Below are 22,308 nucleotides of genomic sequence, written 5' to 3'. Positions count from 1 at the left end.
CCTTAGTGACAAAACACCACCTAATTCCTCTCTTCATGTTCAGTGCTCCCCATTTAACCATTCTGCTTTGAATCTTCTCAGTTCAAACCATTAAATCCACTCAATGACCTTACCATCCACTCCCAAATACAACATATTTCCTTTTTAGCGGTGCTAGCTAATTATATTAGGAGGATAAATAAGCATGTAGTCACATATCTTAAGTGGTGCTTTGGCACAGAGAAACACATACAAATGAAGAATTAAACATCAACAAACTATCAATAGAACTATAGTGGTGTGCTAGAACAAACCTTGATAAACCTTCTTCAGCAACATTACCCTGAGCGCAATACTATGACTGGAATACAAAACAAACACACTGTTGTTCAGTTGGGAAAAGGCCCATAGCTCAGTTTGATAGAGCACATGCTTTGTATGCAAAAGGTCTCAGGTTCGATCCCAGGCTTCTCCAGGTAAAGCAAGGAAAGAATGCTGCCTGAAACTGTGAACCGCCCAGAGAGCTTCGGCTATTGGGCAGTATAAAAATGTAATAAATAAAATAAAATAAAATAAAATAAATAAATAAACCTTGGAGAGCTACTCCCAGTCAGTACTGGGCTAGATGGACCAAGGGTCTGACTCAATATGGCAGCTTTTTATGTTCCTATGTTCCTAACTATTCAATATTCAGAATGGCTAAACAAATTGTTTTGAGTGGAAAGCCTTCATCAAGAATGGTTCTGCAAACATGAGGTGGGAATGGAACATGATAACTTCTGTTTATCAGCGATTTGCTTTGAGTGCACTGATCTCTATTTAAACCACAGCTTTGCATAATACGTTGGAGCTGCAAGCTACCATACATACCTACGATGGACATTTCTGGAACGCTTGCATGATACGGACCATCAACAAACTCTGGCGGATTATCATTGATGTCCTGGACTTTAATAATGAATTCCGAAGGAGGCTCCAAAGGTTTGTTGGTATCACTATCGACTGCTTGGGCCGTTAGTGTGTACTCGGCTTTCTCTTCCCGGTCCAGTCTTTTCATTGCGTGAATATCCCCTGTCTTGTCATTGATCACAAAGATAGTCCCAGCACCATCACCTGATAGGATGTACTTGATATTGCTGCTTCCAGGATCCAAGTCGGTGTGTAGCTGAAATGACAAATAAGCAATTAAGTGATAAAATAAATAGCATAGAGCAATTTACATTGGCTATGCCGCACCGTCCAATTTCTGTTTTAATCCAAGGTGCACTGATCTATATTACTTTTTGAACACACAAGAAGCCATGGGTGGATTAACTGTTGAGCTGGGGGGGGGGGGCAAAGCCCCCTACCTACCATCTCAGTGCAGGGAGTTGGTGGAATAGCTAGCCCTGACTCCCAGTTTTCAAATTAAAAACCGCAGCATCTCTAGCCCTAATAAAAGCCGAGATAAAAGACAAAATGTTCAAATGCAATTCTATCCATTCTGTTTTATGAGAAATACTCTTGCTATCACCTTTCAATATGTTTAGCCAAAGAGTGAAGTCATGCACCACAATTAGAGAGAAAGGCAGAGTAACTAAGGACTTCCTGGGTCATTTTGAATCCAGTTTATTTTGGTCTATGATTGTGGAATGATGATTAGTGTCCATAACAAACCATTGAGAAATCCAGAATTTGTGTAGCTGACATTGAATAGTAGCTGGATATGCACTTATTATGAACATAGTCCCAGACAATTATGGGCTTTTTACCCTAGAAAACCTTTTTTTATTTATTGCTTTTATGTCCCCCGCCTTTTCTCAGGAGCTAAAGGTCTCCCCACATTTAACCTCACCACAGTCATCTGAGTTAGGTTAGGCTGTGACTGACTCAAGGTTGTCCACTGAGAAATAGGAGGCTGGTCCTTCTCATGGCCCAAACTGTTCTGACACAGGCCTGGCTGTTGGTGTGTGAGTGTCTTGTTCTGTCTGTTGTGTCCAAATGCCACAGTGAGTCAGCCTGTATCTCTTTTGTGCTGTGTTTATAATTGAGTTCTCTACCATGGGTGAGATCTTTCGCTTCTAGGAAAGCATGGGAGATGACTTTCATTAAAATAGGTAGCCAAAAAAAAAAAGTTTTTGGCATGGTGGTTGTACATAAAATAGCTTTCTTTTTTATTGCTGGTTTATGCATGTATGAATGTTGTATGCAAGTTCAGAACATAAGAACATAAGAAGTGCCATGCTGGATTAGAGTGAGGACCCATCTACTCCAGTACTCTGATCACACAGTGGCAAACTAGCTGTTGACCAGGGACCCTCAAGCAGGACACGGTGCAACAGCAACCTCCTACCCATGTTCCCAAGCAATATAGGCTTGCTGCAACAGATACCGGAGTTAGCACATAGACATCAGGGCTAGTATTCACCTCCAGGAATTTATCCAACTCCCTTTTAAAGCCACCCAAATTGGTGGCCGTCAGTGCATCTGGTGGTAGGACACACTACTGAGGGTTAGCTCCAGGGTCCATCCTGACCTTGATTTGGCCATGCCAGAAGAACACAATTTACAGGAATGCTAATCAAAATGGTATGGATCGACAATTCTGTCCATTTTGCTTTCCCCACCACATTCACAATATATATATTCTCACTTTCTTTCTGTCCTGAATATGAACTTTGGAAGATTCTTATAAAAAATAAACTAAAACTACATTCTCACCCATTTCTCACTAGCCACATTCAATAGGTACATTCTATTCTCACACATTTGAATTGTTTTAATTTCAAGGTGCTTTTCCATCCAGAATCTGAAGAGATTTGAAAATTTTAGTAAATTCTCATCCAAAAACAACCAACCAAATATGTTTACCAATCCTGACAAAACTGCATGTAATCAAAGGTATAATAAGACAGTCATTTCTTTATACAACCAGCTGTTCTAAAGCCCTGCTTCTATTATGATCATGTATTTTGATCTATTACCACTCAAAAGTGAACAAAAGCACAAAATGTCCCCTACAAATTGTATACAAGAGAGGCTGAAGTATTAACAAATGTGTGTGTGTGTGTGTGTGTGTGTGTGTGTGTGTGTGTGATTTGTTTTGGCTAGTTCGGTTTTCTTTCCATTTCTTTAAAGCCTTTTAGAAGGAGGGTTTGAGTACGTTTAGACAATTTGATCAGACTGCTTTTGCTGAGTTGACAGCACTGATAAAGGATCCTTCGGTTTGACAGCTGTTTAATTGAATAATAGTAAGAAAAGACTTAAGTAGTGCTCATTTCCAGTGGACTATTCTTGATACAATGCTTTCCAAAAGCAAAACTGCTAAGGAAGGATGGGAAGCTTTCTTTTCAAAATAATTGTGCTCCCTGAATAATATGCAAACCTCTGTTCCCTAGGCATTATGGAAGTCACACTGGAATTAATCACTTATCAAGTACTTCCCGTGTATTGAGGATTTACTCATCTTTGAGGAACACAATTTAGATTTCCAGCACTGCGTTGTGGATTTCAAGCCAGTTCATATTGTTCTGTATATGAACAGGGTTATGTAAAGACGTGCTCTCCCCCTTGCTCTTTCTCTCCTCACACACACATTCATCTTACAATATGGATGCCTCTATATACTACCAATTGCTGAAAATCAGCATCCAGTGAATAAGACCAAGGCATTGGTTTTGGTTTATAAATACATGAGGGCACTAAATGTCCAGTTGTTCAATAAACACATGTTTGGAGTCTCTCTCTGGTATGTGTATATATCTAAAGGATTTAGGCCACTCAAAATATCAACTGCCTGCAAATAACTACATATATTTAAACAGTACCCATTCATTTTTAAATAGGAACATAAATTGCAATACAACACCCTACCCCAACCACCTCAAGTGCAATTGAAAAAGAGTGTTAAGTACATGATTAACTTTCCCAGTGTATCTGAGGGCTGGATCAGATGCTGCCTGTTCTGAGCTTTGTCCTACGTATAGGTGTGGTGGGGCCTGCTATCACCGACCACCTGCCAAGTCTGCCTTTCCTTTGTCTCCTTGGGCATCCACACTAGTACCAATTTTGAAACAAGGCCTATGCATGCAACCCTTTATGCATATAAGCCCAAACTAGATGAGATTTGATTTGGGTTATTGACTGAAAATGGGAGGAGAAATGTTGGGTTGCATGCAATTAGGCCGAATTCGAACATTACAAGCAAGCAAGTCTTGTGACTGCCCAGATTCACTGAGCACTGTCTTGAAGTTGGGCTCACCTCATTCCCACATTTACATGCTCTCATTCAGCCTCTTCAGACAACGCACTACACCATGGTTAGGGTGCTAACCCTTTTGCAGCAAGTGGTAAGTGAGTGTGTTTAAACTGTGGTTATGTAGCCACCATGCTTGGGAATGGTTTACATGACACGCTAAGCCATAATGCTTAACCATCATGGTTTAGTGTGTCATCTGAACTGGGCTATTGATATTATTATTATTATTATTATTATTATTATTATTATTATTATTATTATTATTATTAAATTCTAATGGGGAAAGTGCACCAAAAATGTGCATTTTCCTCCACAGACTAAAGCATGAAAATCCCTCCCCCCTCCTCTTCCTCCTCCTTCTGAGTGAATGCTAATTATGGAATCTGCTAATTATGGAAATGCTCTCCTTTAACATTTAGGGTTGAAAACAGGACCCACTCATACGATTTGCAAAAACAAATGGAAACCCCATACATCCCTATTACAAATCTTGTGTGAACATCTGAGGGTGTCAGTTACGGGACAGCCATATGGAGGGATCTGGGCACCCATCTCACTTCATTCAGTCTTGGGAATTAAAAGTGCACAACTTTGGTTACAACATGCCCAATGCTGTCTTTAAAAGAACCTCATAAGTCTCAATATTACCATACAAGTGATGCTTGTGAAATGCGTGCATATGCATTCCATTCATTTAGAGATCCATCTGAAATAGAAGATGGATAACTAAGAGATTGTGTAAACAAAACATTTGATAACCTTCATTTGCCATTGCCTAGGGTCAATGGAGAAAAAATATATCCATCCCTGAATAATATCAGACTAAAATGGCAATCATACTTTCTCCAGTTTAAAGTAAACAATGTGATGTTTACAAAAAAAAAACACGAGCAAACAAAAACCTCCTTTCCTATTTTACAGCAGATGATGGCAGTCAAAGATCATGAAGGCAGCTATTTGAAACATTCATGTGCTTTTTATCTTTAATACAAAAACGTTACAAGAGATGACCTAGGCAAGAATCAAGACAACTGCAAGTTAGCTCCACACATAGCAGCCACTTGGAGCCGTTAGGGTCTCCCCCCCCCCACAAAACTATGCCAATTTTTTTGTCACAGTACAAAACCTAGAAATTATATCTGAAGTCATTCAGTGTGGCAATTTCATTCCCAAGAAACATTTCTTTAGTTCCATAAAATATGGATGTGAATGTAAAGTAATTGTCAAGATTCAAAGCCCTTTGCTCATGTCAAGGTTAAAGATCATTAAGGTTATAATTATGTGGTGCCCTGATGAATGATGGAGAGAGAAAGGGAGGATAGAGAAATGCGAATTTCCAATGCAAAGGTGTCACAAATATCTGAATCTGTTCTCTAGAATTCTGTAGCATTCTTGATCATGTTTGTTTCAGAATTCTGAACTCATACACACACACACACACACACACACACACCACTTGAAAAGTATATCAATAACATTATTCAGGATGGAAAGAGTTCAGCTTAGTGCAGCTAGCATGAAAATAACTGTTTCTTTTGGGAAAATTGCATTGTGCCTATTGTGAGAAACATGAAGCAAAATCAGCAGAAAGCGCTGCACTCAATGTCAAGCATTGAACATCATGCAAGTCTGCCTATCACCCTTATTTCCAGCAATAGCTAATCGCTGAGCTCCTGCTTAGCATATAGGCACAGCACAAGAATAGAGAAGTAGTCTTCATGCCAAGGAATCTACAGCTGTGGTTGACAACTGGTAGTTTAAGACCCAAAAGTAGGTCACAAGAACAGTCCAGGTGGGTTGCTGCCATGTTAGGCAATTGTGAAATTGTGTCCTTGTTGCAGGTTGGGCATCTGAGGTAGGTTTGGGGTCTGCACCAGTTGAAGACCACGGGTCAGAGGGACAACCCGAGAGCAGATACCTGGTTGACCAGCTAGCTTGACAATCTCCTTCCTCCCTCTTACCTGGTGCTCCTTCCCCAGTACTAGGTGGTGGCATCATCACCAACACTACTCACCACATGGAGGAGTTGTGGGTAATGCTTCTTTCTCACCTTCTCCAATGCTACTGTCACTTTCAGTTAAGGCATCCCAGCAGAAACTGCATAACTTCCTAGTCATGAATGCTCATGCTAAATAGACTAGTGAGGATTAAGCCAGAATGGGAGAGGAAGGGGCAGGGGGATAGAAAGAGTCATTGTGTGTGTTACTCAGCAACAATAGAAGCAGCTTCAAATGCTTCCTCCTAACCCAGAACCAAGAGTGGGCACTTGGGTGGCTGCCCAGCAACCATATGCATGATTTCATCTCTATTTTCCCCTCCCTCCCATTTCAGCTAAACTTTTACTAACCACACTGGAATATAGAACTGGGAAGCTGACACCATTGATCATCATTTAAAGAGGCAGTGAAAAGGAGAAGAGGGGATGGAGCATTACCTCCAATACTATCACCTTCTATATTGTGATGACCTTGGGCACTAATTGTTAGCCTGGTTAAGTTGCTAGCTGCAGATACTTAATCTATTTATTTATGGTGACCATATGAAAAGGAAGACAGGGCTCCTGTATCTTTAACAGTTGCATAGAAAAGGGAATTTCAGCAGGTGTCATTTGTATATATGAAGAACCCGATGAACAGGTTCATCACAACAGTTAAAGGTGCAGGAGCTATACCAGAGTGACCAGATTTAAAAGAGGGCAGGGCACCTGCAGCTTTAACTGTTGTGATGAAGAGGAAATTTCATCAGGTTCCCCTTATATACAAATGACACCTGCTGAAATTTCCTTTTCAATACAACTGTTAAAGATACAGGAGCCCTGTCCTCCTTTTCATATGGTCACCCTAATTTTTTCAATTCCTTTTATTACAGCCAACAGACCAATAAAACATATAAAAACACATAATAAATATTTAAAATACATGAAATTAAAACAGAGTATGATTGCATGAGCCTCCTTAAAGTTCTGTGCTAGAAGGAAAGGAAAGTCCTGCCACCATAACTGATCTGGTCACCCTAATTTATTTATTGCATTTCTATACCACCCAACAGCTGAAGCTCTCTAAGCAGTTCACAGGGGGTGGGGGAACTATGGCTACAATTTTGGAAGGAAGAACACAATTGTTATGGTAAAGCTTGCTCCTGACTCTTACCACCACAAATTCACCTTCAGAAAATAAACATCCAACAATTGTTAATGATTGTTTTATCCTCTGAGATACAGCTCTGATCAATGTGTGATAAAACATGTAAATGTATGTATCTGACTGCTTCACATTTTATTATTCTGCAGTAATAACCACATGTCTTATGAAAAATTAAGTCAGCCTCACACATGCACCTATATTTCATTGTGTGCATATCTCATGGACACAGATAATAATTATAATTAAGTAACAGTCATTGTATAAACAAATAACCTCAAAGGATCATGCATAAGGAGGCAGAAAACATGTGATTATGTCCTAAGGTAAGCCTGGAGAGAAAGAAGTGAATTATACTGATTGTTCTGCAGTGATTGTGTGTATCCATAAACACTCCCCCCGCCCATTAACACTTTTTTTTCATTAGAATTTGAAATTTTATTATTTGGAATTTTGTTGTTTCTTCTTTTTGGTAGTGTAAGGCAATTCCCACACTACCTAAAGTAGATTCCTGAGACCAGAGATTTCCACCTGGTGGCCATAGAAAAAGCCACAGGAAGGGAAAGGCAAGAAGGAGCAGGGACCTACCATTTTTGCCTGCACCCATTCCCTCTCCACTTACAGAACAGGGCACTGCCAATATATGAGAAATATACACAATCACCACCACCCATTTGGGCACCCCAATTATGGGGTGAGGTATAAGCACATTTAGGCCACAGCTAGACCTAAGGTTTATCCTGGGATCATCCAGGGTTCGCCCCTGCCTGAGCACTGGATCCCCTGTGTGTCACCTAGATGAACAGGTTTGACCCCTGGATGATCCAGAGATAAACCCTAGGTCTAGCTATGGCCTTAGTTGAACATGCTTACAATCCCCCTCCCAGGGAAACTAGTACAAAACACAAGAATTTTAGAAGTCCTTGCATACCCAGAGATGTTGAAGGTGGGGCTTGTAAACATGCTCTCACCCCACCATTATTTTAGACCTCATGTTTACAGGCCAAGCATGTGTGTGTGTGTGTGTGTGTGTGCGCGCGCGCGCGCATGCACGCAAGTATTACATGGTTGAGCCTTGGCATTAAAATCAGTTACAGGAATAGCCCATGGGGCATTTAGGCTTTTTCTGTGATCTGCAATCTCATATTTTCATCAGTTGCTAATGGCAGAAAAGGTGCTGACATTGACAAGAAGTAGGAAGGGGGAAAGTGCACCCAATTAGAACTTCACTCTTCTATCTTTTTAATTAAAGAGAAGTGAGGAAGAATCAGCACAAAATATTTTCATTTGTGTTTATTAGGGAATAATTCATCCATGTATGATTAGAAAGGGATTACCTTACTCCTTCAACGAACACTAAAGAGGGGTGGTCTGGACATAACCCTAAACCACCATTTTGTGCTATGAGAATGAGCAGTAGCAAGTCTCCTCCTCTGGTGTAACTTCTCCTGATGCCTCCTCTGGCATGGTTGTGAGAAGGAGAGTGGAATTTGCAGTGTCATCTGAATCCAGTTATGAAGTTAGCTTCTTTTCAACTTATCCTAATTAAGATTAATCAAAGTTTAGGGTTCAGATAACACACTAAACTGTGATTAACCTAAAACAGAAGCAGACACTGCCAGTCTCCGTCTCACAACTGTGCCAGAGGCAGAGAGAGGAGCACAGCACACTCCCATGTTCATCTTCTTCATGCTAAACCTGAATACAAATGCAATCTGTTTTAAAGCTGTTGTTTTCCAGATATGATTTCATATTTCTGAAAAAACTCCAGATGCATTTTTTTTTCTTTTTTGCAGTTCAATTATTAATAATTTTTGGGTGGTTACAGGGAACATTCATGAATCATTGGCTCATTATGTATTTGTTTTTGTATATTTGTTTTTACTGTTTACTGTTAATGTTTACTGTTTTTAATGTTTACTGTTTTAAACTTTTGTATACCGCCCATAGAGCTTCAGCTATGGGGTGGTATATAAATGCAATAAATAAATAAATTATGCTTACCAAGAGGATTCTGCCTATCAGCACTCAGAATACACGATGGGGCAGGGGGCGGGGCTGATAGTGGGAATCCTTTTTGGAAGTATCTCCTTTTAGAGACATACTGTGTTTAATGAACCCAGGGGTACAGCACCTTTAGCCTTCTGGATTCCCTCCCAACTTTCTTTGAATGCTAAGAAGCCTCAGCTCATTTTCTAAATATTGAGGGATGTCAGTGGCTTTTGCATTCATTTATATACATCAATGCTTCCAATAATTGTAACACCTTTCTCATGCTGTGAGGCTTTCCCTTACTTATTTGTCCTGTGTGACTTCTGTTTCTGCTAGATAGATGAAAAACCATTAGGTGGCAAGGAGAACTTATCTTAGTGCCACTGGTGTCTTGTGATACCTGAAGGATGATGGATGCATTCATCAATGACCCACAGTTTAAATGATCATTTACCAGTATAAGCATTCAAGAGATGCAGCAGTTCATTTATTCTCAAGGAACAATTTCTATTGCAATTGCAGCTTCAATTCAATATGATCTATTGTTTCCTTCAAGGACCTGCTGGCCCTGTTAATAGCGCTGAAGTGTAAACCTTTGCACCCTCTGGAGCATAGCTAGATGGATATTATGGGGAAACCTGCACAGTTGTGCACACAGACGCATGCATGCTTAGACACATTCTACCCTGGCATGAATTGTTTCAGTCCAGAGAATGTAAGTAGCCAATATAAACTCTATAATTCAGGCTTCTACTTAGTCACATACCTTATCACCTGTGCTGGGGCAGAATTGATAAACAGATAGAAGACTTGATCATATCTTTCTTTTAAGACCCAAATGCATACCAAGGCTATATATGTGCAGGTGGAATAGTGAACTTGGGAATATAAAAAATAATAATAGTGTAATATTATTAAATGACAAAGGCCCTGTTTAGAAAACCCCTTTAACAAAAAAGCCTTAACCACCATAGTTTAAGGTGTCTTCTGAACAGGGCCAAACTAGGCAAACTAAAAGGCTGAATCTGTCAAGTTAGATTCCACTCATTTTGTCCTACATTAATTTCCTTTCATCCTATTCCCACTGAAAAATCTTGTGTTTTTTTTAAACGCACATTAACATTAGTATGTATTGTCATGCACATGTCATTAAACCTGTGCAATTTTGTACACACCTTTCCAAATATATGAACATTTGAAAGCATTTTTTTCTCTTTAATACAGTGTAGTTTGTGCCCACTTTTTCCTAATATGCACAATTTTTGTGTGCACTTTCTCATACTGTACACATTTTGGGTACTTTTTTAAAAAATAATAATTTTGAACTGCATCATAAAATTCAGGGAAGAGTGAATATTGCCAAATCACTGCATTCTAGTCTGTGAGTAGGTGTTGGTATTTGTGAAGTGTGACTTAAAATGTGAACCAAACAAATTTCTCAGGTATCCCTACGAAGTAGCAGGGACAGAGTTTGATCTGTTCTGATATCTTCCAGGTGTGCTTACCCAGAGACATGGGATCCAGTCCTCTTTGTTTCATCCATGTTGAGTTTCCATCATTCAGGAGATAGGATGCTATATTAGTCAGACCATTGATCCATTTAGCTCAATATTTTTTCTCTACACTGACTGGCAATAATTCTTCAAGTTTTCAGATAGAAATCTTGTACAATCCTACCTGGAGATGCTACAGGTTGAAATGTGGACCTTATGCAGGAAGAAACATGTTATGACTATTCAGTACTGTACAATAACCTTTCATGGGAGAAGACATTTAACTGTATGGCCTTTGTGTGGCTGCTAATGCTTACCTGCTTATTCTGTATAACCAGTATCATTTCAACACATGTTGGGATTCACTTCTTTTTTTGCAGGGTGGGAAGCAGCCCAAAATGGCAATGAAGTAGCCTATGGACATAGCTAGATGGGGTGATATCCCGGGGATCCTCCCGGGATCCTCCCTGTGCATCCACATGATGCACAGGGGATCCTGGGACCTGGGAGGGGTGATCCCTCCCTTTCCCTGGGATATCACCCTACCATTTTTTCACAGTTTGTCTGCTGTCTTGGGATGATCCCGACACATTGGAAAGTGTGGCCCACCATCGTGGTTTGTCCCGGCTCCTCTCGAGTAATGGGGCACATCGGGATGGGGTGGGGAAGCAGGGAAATAATTTGTTTTTTTTTTTAAAAAAACCAACAACACCTTACCGTTTTCTCGTGTGCTCCGTCCCCTTTTTTAAAAAACGGTGGGTGCGCATCCTGTTCCTCCTAGGATATTGTGTGCCACGTGTAGACAGAGGGGAGATCTCATGATAACCACATTTAGAGATCCTCACCCCTCTATCGTGCTAGATGAGGTAGGACTAGCCATGGCCTTGGTCTGAATCCAGTAGGGGTATAAAAAGAGGCTAAACTCTAAATGCGTGGTGGGAAGCAAACCAGGAAATGGAATTTTAGATTGTGGAATAAAGAGGTTCCTCATCAGTAGATTGCTATTTACATCCCTCTCTGGCAATTTTGAGGTTACACGATCTTTCAATCAATTGCACCAACGTGCACTTATGCAAATTAATCAATGTGAAGTTCTACTTTTATAAGAAAAAGTCCCAAAACATTCCTTCAGAATCCTGCCAAAACTGAATTCTGCCTCTCCATGTTTTGACGGAAAGTATTATTCAAGTATTCTTCCAATTTATCTGTTATTAAGGGAGGATTCAAGAAGAGAAAGTGTAAGGAGAAATGTGAGTTGAATGGCTAATGTACATAACTGATGAAATACCCAATGAATAACAAGCGTGTGTGTGTGTGTGTGTGTGTGTGTGTGTGTGTGTGTGTTTATGGTTCCTTATTTTTATTTTAAAACACAGAAACAAAAGAATACCCATTGTTCATTGGACATTTCACCAAATAGAAAAAGCACATAACAATGGGAGTCCGCAAAGGAAGAAATACACACACATTCACAGAGCCAACTTTGTTAGAGGTGGTAGAATATTTACGTCAAATTGTGCGATTGCAGTAGCCAACACTTTACAGTTCTGCATTCACCCACTGAAAACATAGCCATGATGCAATGCTTTACCTGCTTGGTCCTCTATCAAGCATGCTGCAATTTACACAAGTGCTATGATTCAAGAGACAATATATTAATATACCTTGTTTCCTACCACCAAAATCGGTATATAGACAGGAGAGTTTGCAACAGATTGTTTGCAACATCCTGAAATAACATGTAATAGAGTAGAGGAAAAGAGCAATTTGGAGACCGGTAACGAATATACAGATATAATGGTGCCACAGCTTGATTTGAAATGTGTGAGTGTGCAAGAGCTGAACGTTCTGGTGAAGACCACATAATGTGCAAAGCTGACAGTCCAAACAGAAACTATGTCCTAGCAATTGGCTGTTAAACACATCTTGAATCGGAAAATACAAACATCAGCTATGCAGCCAGTATTGCTACTAAATTTGAAAGCCATTGGGAAGGTGACTTTTGGCAGTGAGAATGAGAATATTGAGCTGCATCATGTGAGAAGGATTTAAATGTGAATTGTCATAGATCTGGATTTTCATGGGGTTTGATTTTCACATCAAGGTATGCATGCTCAACGAGGGAGCCACTTTTACTAGGCAACAACAGACATTGTAAAAAAAATTTCCTTGGATTTGGTCGAAGACCCAAAGACTAAGGCCCTTTCTACACCTATGGATTATCCCAGGGAAATGGAGGGATCATCCCAGGATCCCCTGTGTGTCATTTCGATGCACTGGGAGAATCCCAGGATGATCCCAGGGGAAAAGGCAGCTGCATGAACATGTGCTCCATATGACTGGGAACTCACAGAGGTCCCAGGTTCATGGAGTACACATGTAGGTAAACACTCCACATAACACATGGAGCCAGTGGGGTGCATGTTGTTTGGACCAAGCAGGTGGAGGCCTTCTTCTCTCTGCATGTTTAATGTATGCATAGAGGGAATGCATGAAGAGGAATGATCAATCAATGATTCCCCAATAAATCCATCAGACTATGTGCTATAGACACATTATAACACCTTCAAGCTATCAATTATCATCACCACCTCTACAGTCTATTAGCTCATTTATAATTAGTGATGGAATCTTTGTTACACCCTATGAACAATGCTATAAATCACCATCTTGCTAGTGTCATTCATCTTTTTTTTTTAAAAAAAGTACCTTTTTAATTATTTATTTTTATTTGTTCTTATCAACCTTTTGAGCTTGTTCAAACTGGAGTAACAAATCAAACAGTGTACCACAGGCTCAAAAGTTCTGAGAATAACCCAATTTTATGTTATCTTTTTTTTTAGAGAGATTTGTTTGCAACTATTACTGGAAGCCCATAATTGGGAGGGGGGAAAGCATGGGGGGGGGCGTTAAAACTGTGAAACTATGAACGGCCCTGAAGATAGAAACAACTTCTCTAATAAACAAATACACATCAGCTAAAACGTTCCCTCTCTCTCTCTCTCTCTCTCTCTCTCTCTCTCACACACACACACACACACACACACACACACACACACACACACACAATGGGTTTTCAAAAGATGGCCAGAAAGGCATCTGCTAATGACATGTTGAAAGTTGTTATAAGACCATGAGGGCATATTAAGTTTTGCATAGAAAATGCAGCCGTGAGCTATTTAACTTCCAGATGCCCCTTTATTGATTGCAACTTATGTCTGCTGGTTATATAAGCAAACAAGCCAAGTATCTTCAAAGGCCTCCAGCAAGGAACAGGGAAGCCATGGAGGACTAAGATAATATTTGCCTTCAGGAGTCCCCTGAGAGTTTTACATTTGCTTAAGGCTTTTTTTTAAAAAAAAAAGTGGAAGGACAAAACAGCACACAGTGACGTTGACAACAACTGCACTTCTGAAGCCAACAACTGTAGAGCAAGCTGAAGGAACATGGACACAATTGGAAGGATGAGAGAAGTCCCTTGAAGGGAAGCAGCATTTCGAAGCAATACCCGCACAAGGAAGAAAAAATTAGAAGCAAGCAAAATCAAGGCGAAAAAATACATCCCAGAAATATGGACAGCGAGTTATTTGCACACAACACAGGTTGCAAAATTGCTTCCTTGTTTTTATGTTGTGGATGAAATACAGAAGGAAGGGAGGGAGGGTTCTCTGGTAAGTTTATTTTTGCCTAGTTTGCTAATGGACAAAATGCATCTCATCACAGCCATGGCAACTGCATTTCTCCTGCTAAACAAAGGCTCCCGGGCCATAGATATTCATTCTGCACAGTCATCCCTGACGGCTACAGTTCCTTCCTGGCTGGATTGTTTTCTTGTTCTACCACCAAATGGACATTTAACATTCCTAGGGTAGTAAACAGGCAAAATCAAATAGGCCATTAGTGCAGGCTGAGATGAAAGAGAGGGCAAAAATCCTGTTGAACCTTCCCCCACCATGATCCAAATCTTAATCACACCTCTCTCACACACACACATACACATTCTCCTTTACGTTGCCAAAATAGCATTCAGTTATATTATAAATTGCCATGTGTAGGACAAAGAGTTAACACCTAAACCCCCATTCTATGGTCCAGATTCATATTTCTTTATTTATTACATTTATATCCCACCTTTTTTCCTCCAAAGAACCCAAGGTGGCATACATAATCCTCCTCCTCACCATTTTTATCCTCACAACAACAAACCTGTGAGGTAGGGTGGGCTGAGGACCTGTGACTGGCCCAAAGTCACCAGTAAGCTCCCATGGCCAAATGGGGACTAGAATCCAGATTTCTCAACTCCCAGTCCTACACTCTAGCCACTACACCATGCTGGGGTAGGATCTACACTATTGCTTTATAATGGCATAGAAGTACACTGACAACTGTTGGGGCACATGGAAGATTCCAAATACTGTTTTCAAACCACTTTCATTGAGTTATATCCTGGTTCATGTATATCTGACCTGGCTCTCGATATAAGGTCATATGTGATGACTTCTAATAAAGTAAGGCAAAAAAAGAAAAATCCCTACATCTTTAAGGGAAAATGTAGTTTGATCCTAAGGGAACTTGAGAGAGGGGAATGGAATGCACCAGTGGGGTGGGGGGAAGTGAAGCATCAGGGACCCATATCAATGTTCTGAAAACACAAATGGAGCACAAAAGTCCTGATCCAACAAGTCTGTAACAGATCCTTCCAAAATGCACAGAACACTCTGGAAATGAATTTGTTTCTGGGGATGGACCATCTTACCTGGTCCCCAATACCAATAAGGATTAGAATATCCCAATATCTGTACCCTGGGCCATGACAATGGTATCTAAAAGATCCCTACTGTTCTGAAATAGACTATCAGTTCTATGTCCTTCCACATCAGAGGACATATAGAAACCCTAGAGAAATGCCATGGTTTTTCAGGGCAGCAATGAAGTTCTCAGCAACAGCCAATGAGGCAACTTCTGCATGGATGTTGAAGTTCCTCAGTACTAGTAACCAGGGAAATAGTACCACCAACTCTGATACTACCTCAGCATGATCCGTCAGGTCACCAAAGACATGCTACCCCAAGAAAGGCAGAAGGAACACACCTGTCTGCAGAACTTCCCACCGTTGAAGCTGATTGATTAAGTTGCCAGGGATTTGCGGTGTGAACTCATTAATGCTCTTTTGTTGAGCTGTTAATTTTATCATGTTTCTGAAATTCTGTATTTGTCCCTCAGCCAAACTTCCTTCAGGAGGGGGTTAGGGTGGAATTAATAAAATACGACAACAGAGAGGCCATGGCTAGACCTGCCGATATCCCAGGGATCATCCTTGTGTATTCACATGATGCACAGGGGATCCCAGGAGCAGGAATATCGGCCTGGGATATTGGCAGGCCCTTCTAGCCCGCTTTTTCCTGTGGTCTCGGGAAGACCCCAAGATGGTGGGATGTATGGACAGGCATAGTGGTTTCGTCCCGGCTCCTCACAAGGAGCTGGGAACTGCACACGGAGTGCAGAGCTCCATGGGAGCTCTGTGCCCATCGGGGGTGGGGTGGGGGGGGAGCGGGAGATTTTTTTTAAAAAAAAAACCAACAACACACCAAACACTTATCTTTTGTGCTCAAGCGCTCCTTCCCCTTTAAAAAACAAAAACAAAATGGCTGCCACAACATCTTCCTCCTCCTCCCAGGACATCGCGCACCACATGTAGACAGACGGGGTGATCTCGTGATCAGAAAATCACGAGTTCCTTCCCCCTCCATCACGCTAGACCGCTAGGTCTAGCCATGGCCAGTGACTGCTGAAGGTATTCAACTTATTCTTACCCCTATGGCATTGCTTATCAGTAGCATTCTTACAGATAACATGCCACTTTCTGAGGAAGCCATACATACTAGCGAAACAAGACTGAACTGGGTTCACTAAAGCCTTTGCCTATCTGTAAAAAACAAATAAACCTCGCTTGTGTTCAATTTACACTTTTATGTTACACTAATTTAAACCTTTGCCCATCTTTAAAAACATTGCTTATTTGTGTTCAATTTACATTTTTATATTATATTGATTTTCTAGCACATGTGTTTTCTGTGTATACCTGTTTAATTCACCTAATTGTGCTTACTTTGTATATTTTTATTTAATCATTTCCTATATATTGGTTTGTCACTCACTGTAATATTTTTGAACAGTTGTATGCTCTTTAGTATTTATTTGGCTCAAAGGGAACATAACCATTTTTTTTCCTCGACACCCACTATTACAAAAGAACACAATTTTTCTGTTTCTCTGCCAGGTACCTGGTATAAGTGAAGGTACTACTGCAGCTAACAGCAAACCCTCGTATATCTTTTCCCACCCCAAGAACCGGTAAAGCAGCTGGAACTTAATTCCCATCCTTGGAAATGTTAAATGCAACACTATTCATTGACCAAAAAGCTACAGTTGGATTACCCAGAATCTGAGCCATAACTATTTAGATTGTAAACCTGTGGGAGGGACTGGCTGGTTTTCCAGGACCATTTCTTGGCGGAGGAGTAAGATAAAAATAGTTTGCTAGCTGGGAAACACTAGAAGTTATAGGGTTTGTTTGTTTGTCTGAACATGCACAGCACTGCACCTTAAATAAGGCTGTAATCCTATCCACACTTACCTGGTCTCATTGAATTCAATGAGGCTTACTTTTTAGTAGCCATGCATAGGATTGAATTTTCCTTCCTCAGTGAGGTTTAATGAGCTGGATCCAGATTTCTACAAATATGTTTAGTTAAGTGAACATACTCTTTGATAAAACAAAAAAAGAGCTGCGAAACCATGTCTCTGTTTCTTACTGCTGTGCACAAATGGCCTCTCAAAATTCTCCACCCTATTCATGGGCAGAGAAGTTCTGGGAATCATTTCACCAAATTTCTTCATAGGGAAGAGAAATTTCCCAACAGTTTCTCACAGATAGGGATCAGCACTGGCAGGGATTATAGCATAGCTTCTTTCATTTTCTGACTTGTGTGGGGTGGGTGGGAGGGGGTTCATTGCCACTGAAAGTGGCAACAGCATCAAAGTGTTGGTAGCCTGTGCCCCATTTTGCAGAGTCCACAATACAGGTGTACGTGAGTGGGTGGAGAGTGCTCCAGGAAAGAGGTGGAGCTGGTGTCAAAATCTCTCCTCCAATTTCAAGAATGTTTTTTGGAGTCTTGTCTCTAGCCCCATGGAACAGGCTTCCACTTTTCTGCCTCTTTCTCAGGGCATTTTACGATTTATTTGTTTGTGTATGTGTGTGTGTGTTTGAGCTTAACAATTCATCGCAAGGTGGCTAAGGCTACTCTGGCCTTAGCTAGACATAAGGATTATTCCAGGCAAATGGAAGGGTCATCCCTGCCTGCTCCCAGGATCCCCTGTCATTTGGATGCACAGGGATGATCCCGGGACAATCCTGGGATGTAGGCCTGGTCTAGCCATGGCCTCCCTCTCTCTCTCTCTCTCTCTCTCTCTCTCCCCTCCCTCCCTCTGTGTGTCTGTCTGTCTGTCTGTGTGTGGGTCTTCATTGTTTCTATTATACTGCTCCTCCCCATTGTTCTCTGGCTGCCCGTGCTACCTATTAGGGGTGTGCACGGACCCCCCCGCTCCGCACCACTCTGCCCATACTCTGCTCCTCTTCGCCGCGGAGCTCCGGCTCCGAATCAGAGCTCCGCAGTGGAGGGGAGTGGTGCCAGGTAGGGCCGGGAGAGGAGGGCGGGGGGTTTACCGGGCCCTGCCGCCGTCGCCACCCGTGCGGCGACGGCGGCAGAGCCCGGTAAGGGACCAAGGGGGAGGGGGGCCTTACCTGCCTCTGTACGCGGTCCGTCAGCTTCTTCAATTGAGCCCGCGGTTCAGCCAGGAAGTCTGGGCCGCAAGTGCGGCCTAGACTTCCTGGTTGAACCGTGGGCTCAATTGAAGAAGCTGAGGGACCGCGGATGGAGGCAGGTAAGGGAGAGGAGGGGGGGTTACCGAGCCCTGCCGCTGTCGCCGCATGGGCGACAGCGACAGCGGCAGGGCCCGGTAAACCCCACTTACCTTTCCGGCAGAGCTCCGGATCGAGGCGAAGGATTCGCCTTCACCTCGATCCTCTTCGCCACGCTCTGCCAGCCCTCCGCCTTAAGGGGAGGCGAAGCACCCCGCTCCGCTTCTAATTCGCTGATCCGATTAGAAGTGGAGCACATCCCTACCCTAAGCTTCTTGAACTGAAAAAGCCCAAGGGGAGGTATTACCTCATGGTATCTTCCCCCAGGTTTTAATTGAAATTTGGGGAACTGAGGGGCAGACAGGACACCTTTTTGCCACCACATAAGTAAGGTAAACACAAGAATCCAACCTAAGATAATTTCCCCAAAGTTTTCTTCTTTTTGAAAGCAATTTCTTTCAAATTGAATAGGAATGTGTTTTTTTTTAAAAAAAAAAAAAAACATTGAAGAATTATTTGGCACAGCACTAAAACAAATACCGACATCAAAGCCACTAAATGACTAAAGCCATTTAGTCTGTTTACTGCAGAGAGAGTAAAATGAAGCTCCATGTTTTCAATTATTAGAATCAGACTCTTTTTTATGTGATATGACTCACTCTATGTGATTATAGGAAGATCTTTCGGGGAGGTGGGGGGTTGTACTTTGAAAATCCACTTTAATAATAATGACCGCTTTTTTAAAAAAATAACATATGCATATATCAAGATATAGTTTTGCTTTGCCTATAGAGTCCACAACATTCATGCAATTACTATCAAAAAATAATGCAAATGAGCCATTATTTATGTGTTTGGCCTGTCTGCAGGAGACAATTTGTGGGATTTCTTTTTAAGTTTATAACAGCGTAAACAAGGACATTGACATTCTACTCATGGATTTAAAGCAAACACCCTTTTTATTGAATGCTTTAAACAGTTTAAATATATGAGATAAGCAGCTCTTGTTGGCATTCATCTGGGGTTTATTTTACATCTTTAAAATCCAATCTCAGATGCTAGTTCAGCATCATATAGATTAAGTTATCGCCTGTTAATATATCTCACCCATGGAAAATAGGCATTGTGCTTCAATGATAAAAAGTAACACATCTATAACTCAGAGGCTGAGTGTACAGTGGAAATAAGTAATCACATCAAGATGAGTTAAGAGTGGGAGTCAAATCAGCATTTATAAAACCTCTGGAGAGTTCTTCAGAAATTATGTAAGATTTAGCAGGACTTATGTTTATTTATACATTCCTTTTCAATAGAAAGGAATAGAAGTCATCCACCCACAGTCTTCATAGATTCATACTTGCCCTTTAACTCTAACCCCCCATAATTCCCCAAAAGGCAGCTGTACAATATTCACAATACAACCCAAAATTTATCCTTCTATGTCTATTACTTACATAATATTTAAGGACAAGGCGTGATTGTCCCCCCCACCCCACACACACACAATTTTCAAAAAAGCAATAGTTGGGCAATACTTTTATCAGGACTAATGGGAATGTCACAAAGTAATGAACCAGTTTTCAGGTTTACCAGAAGTTCTCTTCAATGTAGTGGCTGTGTGTACTTAGCTATGCACATGCTATTCATGGGATCAACCAGGTAGACATGTTCTAAGGCTGCTGATGGAAGGGCAGACAGGCTAGCATCACTGGTCTTGCAAGCCTGGCCCAGACCCACTGGTGGGGAGCTCCCTTTCCTCCCGATGTCAGGAGAGATTGTAGCATGTTCCATGCTTGGGCGAATGCACACTCACTACTACTCCACATGGTAGGTGGCAAATTCTCACAAGCCAGAGAGCAGGAATGTAGTTTGTAAGAAAAAAAATACATTTAAAAACATGTCATGGATGAGAGCTAAAAAATTGGAAAAATTGCCTCTGATCCTCAATTGCTTCTGTATTCTCTGTTCTATTGCTTCTGTATTCTTTATTCTATTTTCTAAAACACAAAACGAAAATATTTTACCTTCTCCTGCATTATAGATCACCATTGTTTTACCTTTGTGGAACACCAGCATCTTAAGCAGATATCTCACTAGTATCTAATCTGTCCAAAGCTCAACTCCTCCTTTATCTCCCTGTACTCTTTTCCTCTAGATAGTAATCTCTAAAGTTCAGAAATGCCTGCATTCCTGAGTCTTAATTTCGGGCTAGGGATGTTGGAGGAATCTGTTTGGAGGGCAGAGTTTGGCAAGCTTTCACCAACTTGGTAATCTGGGCTCCGGCCTGCCACTGGCAGGTGGCCCAACTTGGTCCACAGTAAGTTGGGCCACCGGGTGGATTTTCTGCCTTTGCACAGCAGTGACAGGGAGGGAGGACAGGGTCATGGCTCTCCCCTCACACCCTATCACTGCTGCAACCACTGCAAAAACTCCCCCTCTTCCTGTCTGTGTTGGCACCAGTAAGGAGACAGGGAGGGATGGTTGTGCAGCTCTGGTGGCTGCACAACCACCCCATAAATAAGACGTTGTGCAAATTACAGCTGCAATTTCTGCAAATTATGGCCACAATTTACATCAATTAGGCAAATTGCAGCAGTTATTTGTGGAGCATCACATTTATGTTCCCAAATTTTGGAGTCATTGTGCGAATCCGTCAGTCCATAAAAATGCCAGATTTTCCCACAAAGACCATCCATATTTTGAGATTGCCTCCTTGAAATAAACTCATCCATTGTTTACTTTTGTTTCGTAATTGTGTTTTTAACCTGTTGGGTGTTTTCTTGTGGTTTTAATTTTTGTGAACCGCCTAGAGAGCTTCGGCTATTGGGCGGTATAAAAATGTAATAAATAAATAAAATAAATAAATAAATAAAATACTTTTGAAATTACCACATTTTACCGTAATATCCTGAAGTCTACTTTTCTAGGCTATATTTGCATTAATTTTATATTCTGGATAAAGTATAATATTTTGTTCCCTCTCCTTTTCTGTTGCCATCATTCTAATTACTAATTCATGAATAAATAGTTGCAAAATCATCTATTACATTCTGTGGGAGAACCCTAAGTATTACATTATTCTTCCTTAGGTTATTATCCAACTCAGATATGAGGTCTATTCTCCTCTCTGTCATTTGATTTAACTTTTCTTTAACCTCCGTTAATTCATTCTTAAGGTTTTAAATCAGTGGTTCTTAACCTATTTTGAGTCACGGACCCCTTTGAAATTCTGGTGAAATCTATGGACCCCCTCCCTAGAAAAATGCACATAAGCACATAAACACAACTTTGCTTGCAATGATATACTTTATTTTATTTTATTTTTGAAAATTGATTGCCTCATACAGTGTATGACATACACAAAGTATGAACAAATTTATTTGACTTTCACGGACCCCCTGAAGCCCACCCATGGACCCCTTAGGGGGGTCCATGGACCCCAGGTTAAGAACCCCTGTTCTAATATCAACTGTTTTTTGTATACCCGTATCTAGTTCCATTATTTTAATTGCATCACTTTGGTGATCAATTTATCCACATATATTA

General features: G+C 41.0%; 1 protein-coding gene across 1 annotated transcript in view; it reads right to left on the bottom strand.

Moving 5' to 3' along the window:
• Positions 1–22,308, bottom strand: part of CDH8 (cadherin 8) — a 272,479-nt gene that overhangs the window by 183,214 nt on the left and 66,957 nt on the right. Inside the window, exon 2 of the mRNA XM_063140865.1 lies at positions 850–1,144. Coding sequence (XP_062996935.1) covers positions 850–1,144 — 295 coding nt within the window. The remainder of the gene's footprint in view (positions 1–849; positions 1,145–22,308) is intronic.

This window comes from Elgaria multicarinata, chromosome 14, assembly GCF_023053635.1.
Source record: "Elgaria multicarinata webbii isolate HBS135686 ecotype San Diego chromosome 14, rElgMul1.1.pri, whole genome shotgun sequence".
NCBI classification, from domain to species: domain Eukaryota; kingdom Metazoa; phylum Chordata; class Lepidosauria; order Squamata; family Anguidae; genus Elgaria; species Elgaria multicarinata.
This window is presented reverse-complemented; position numbering and strand designations above follow the sequence as displayed.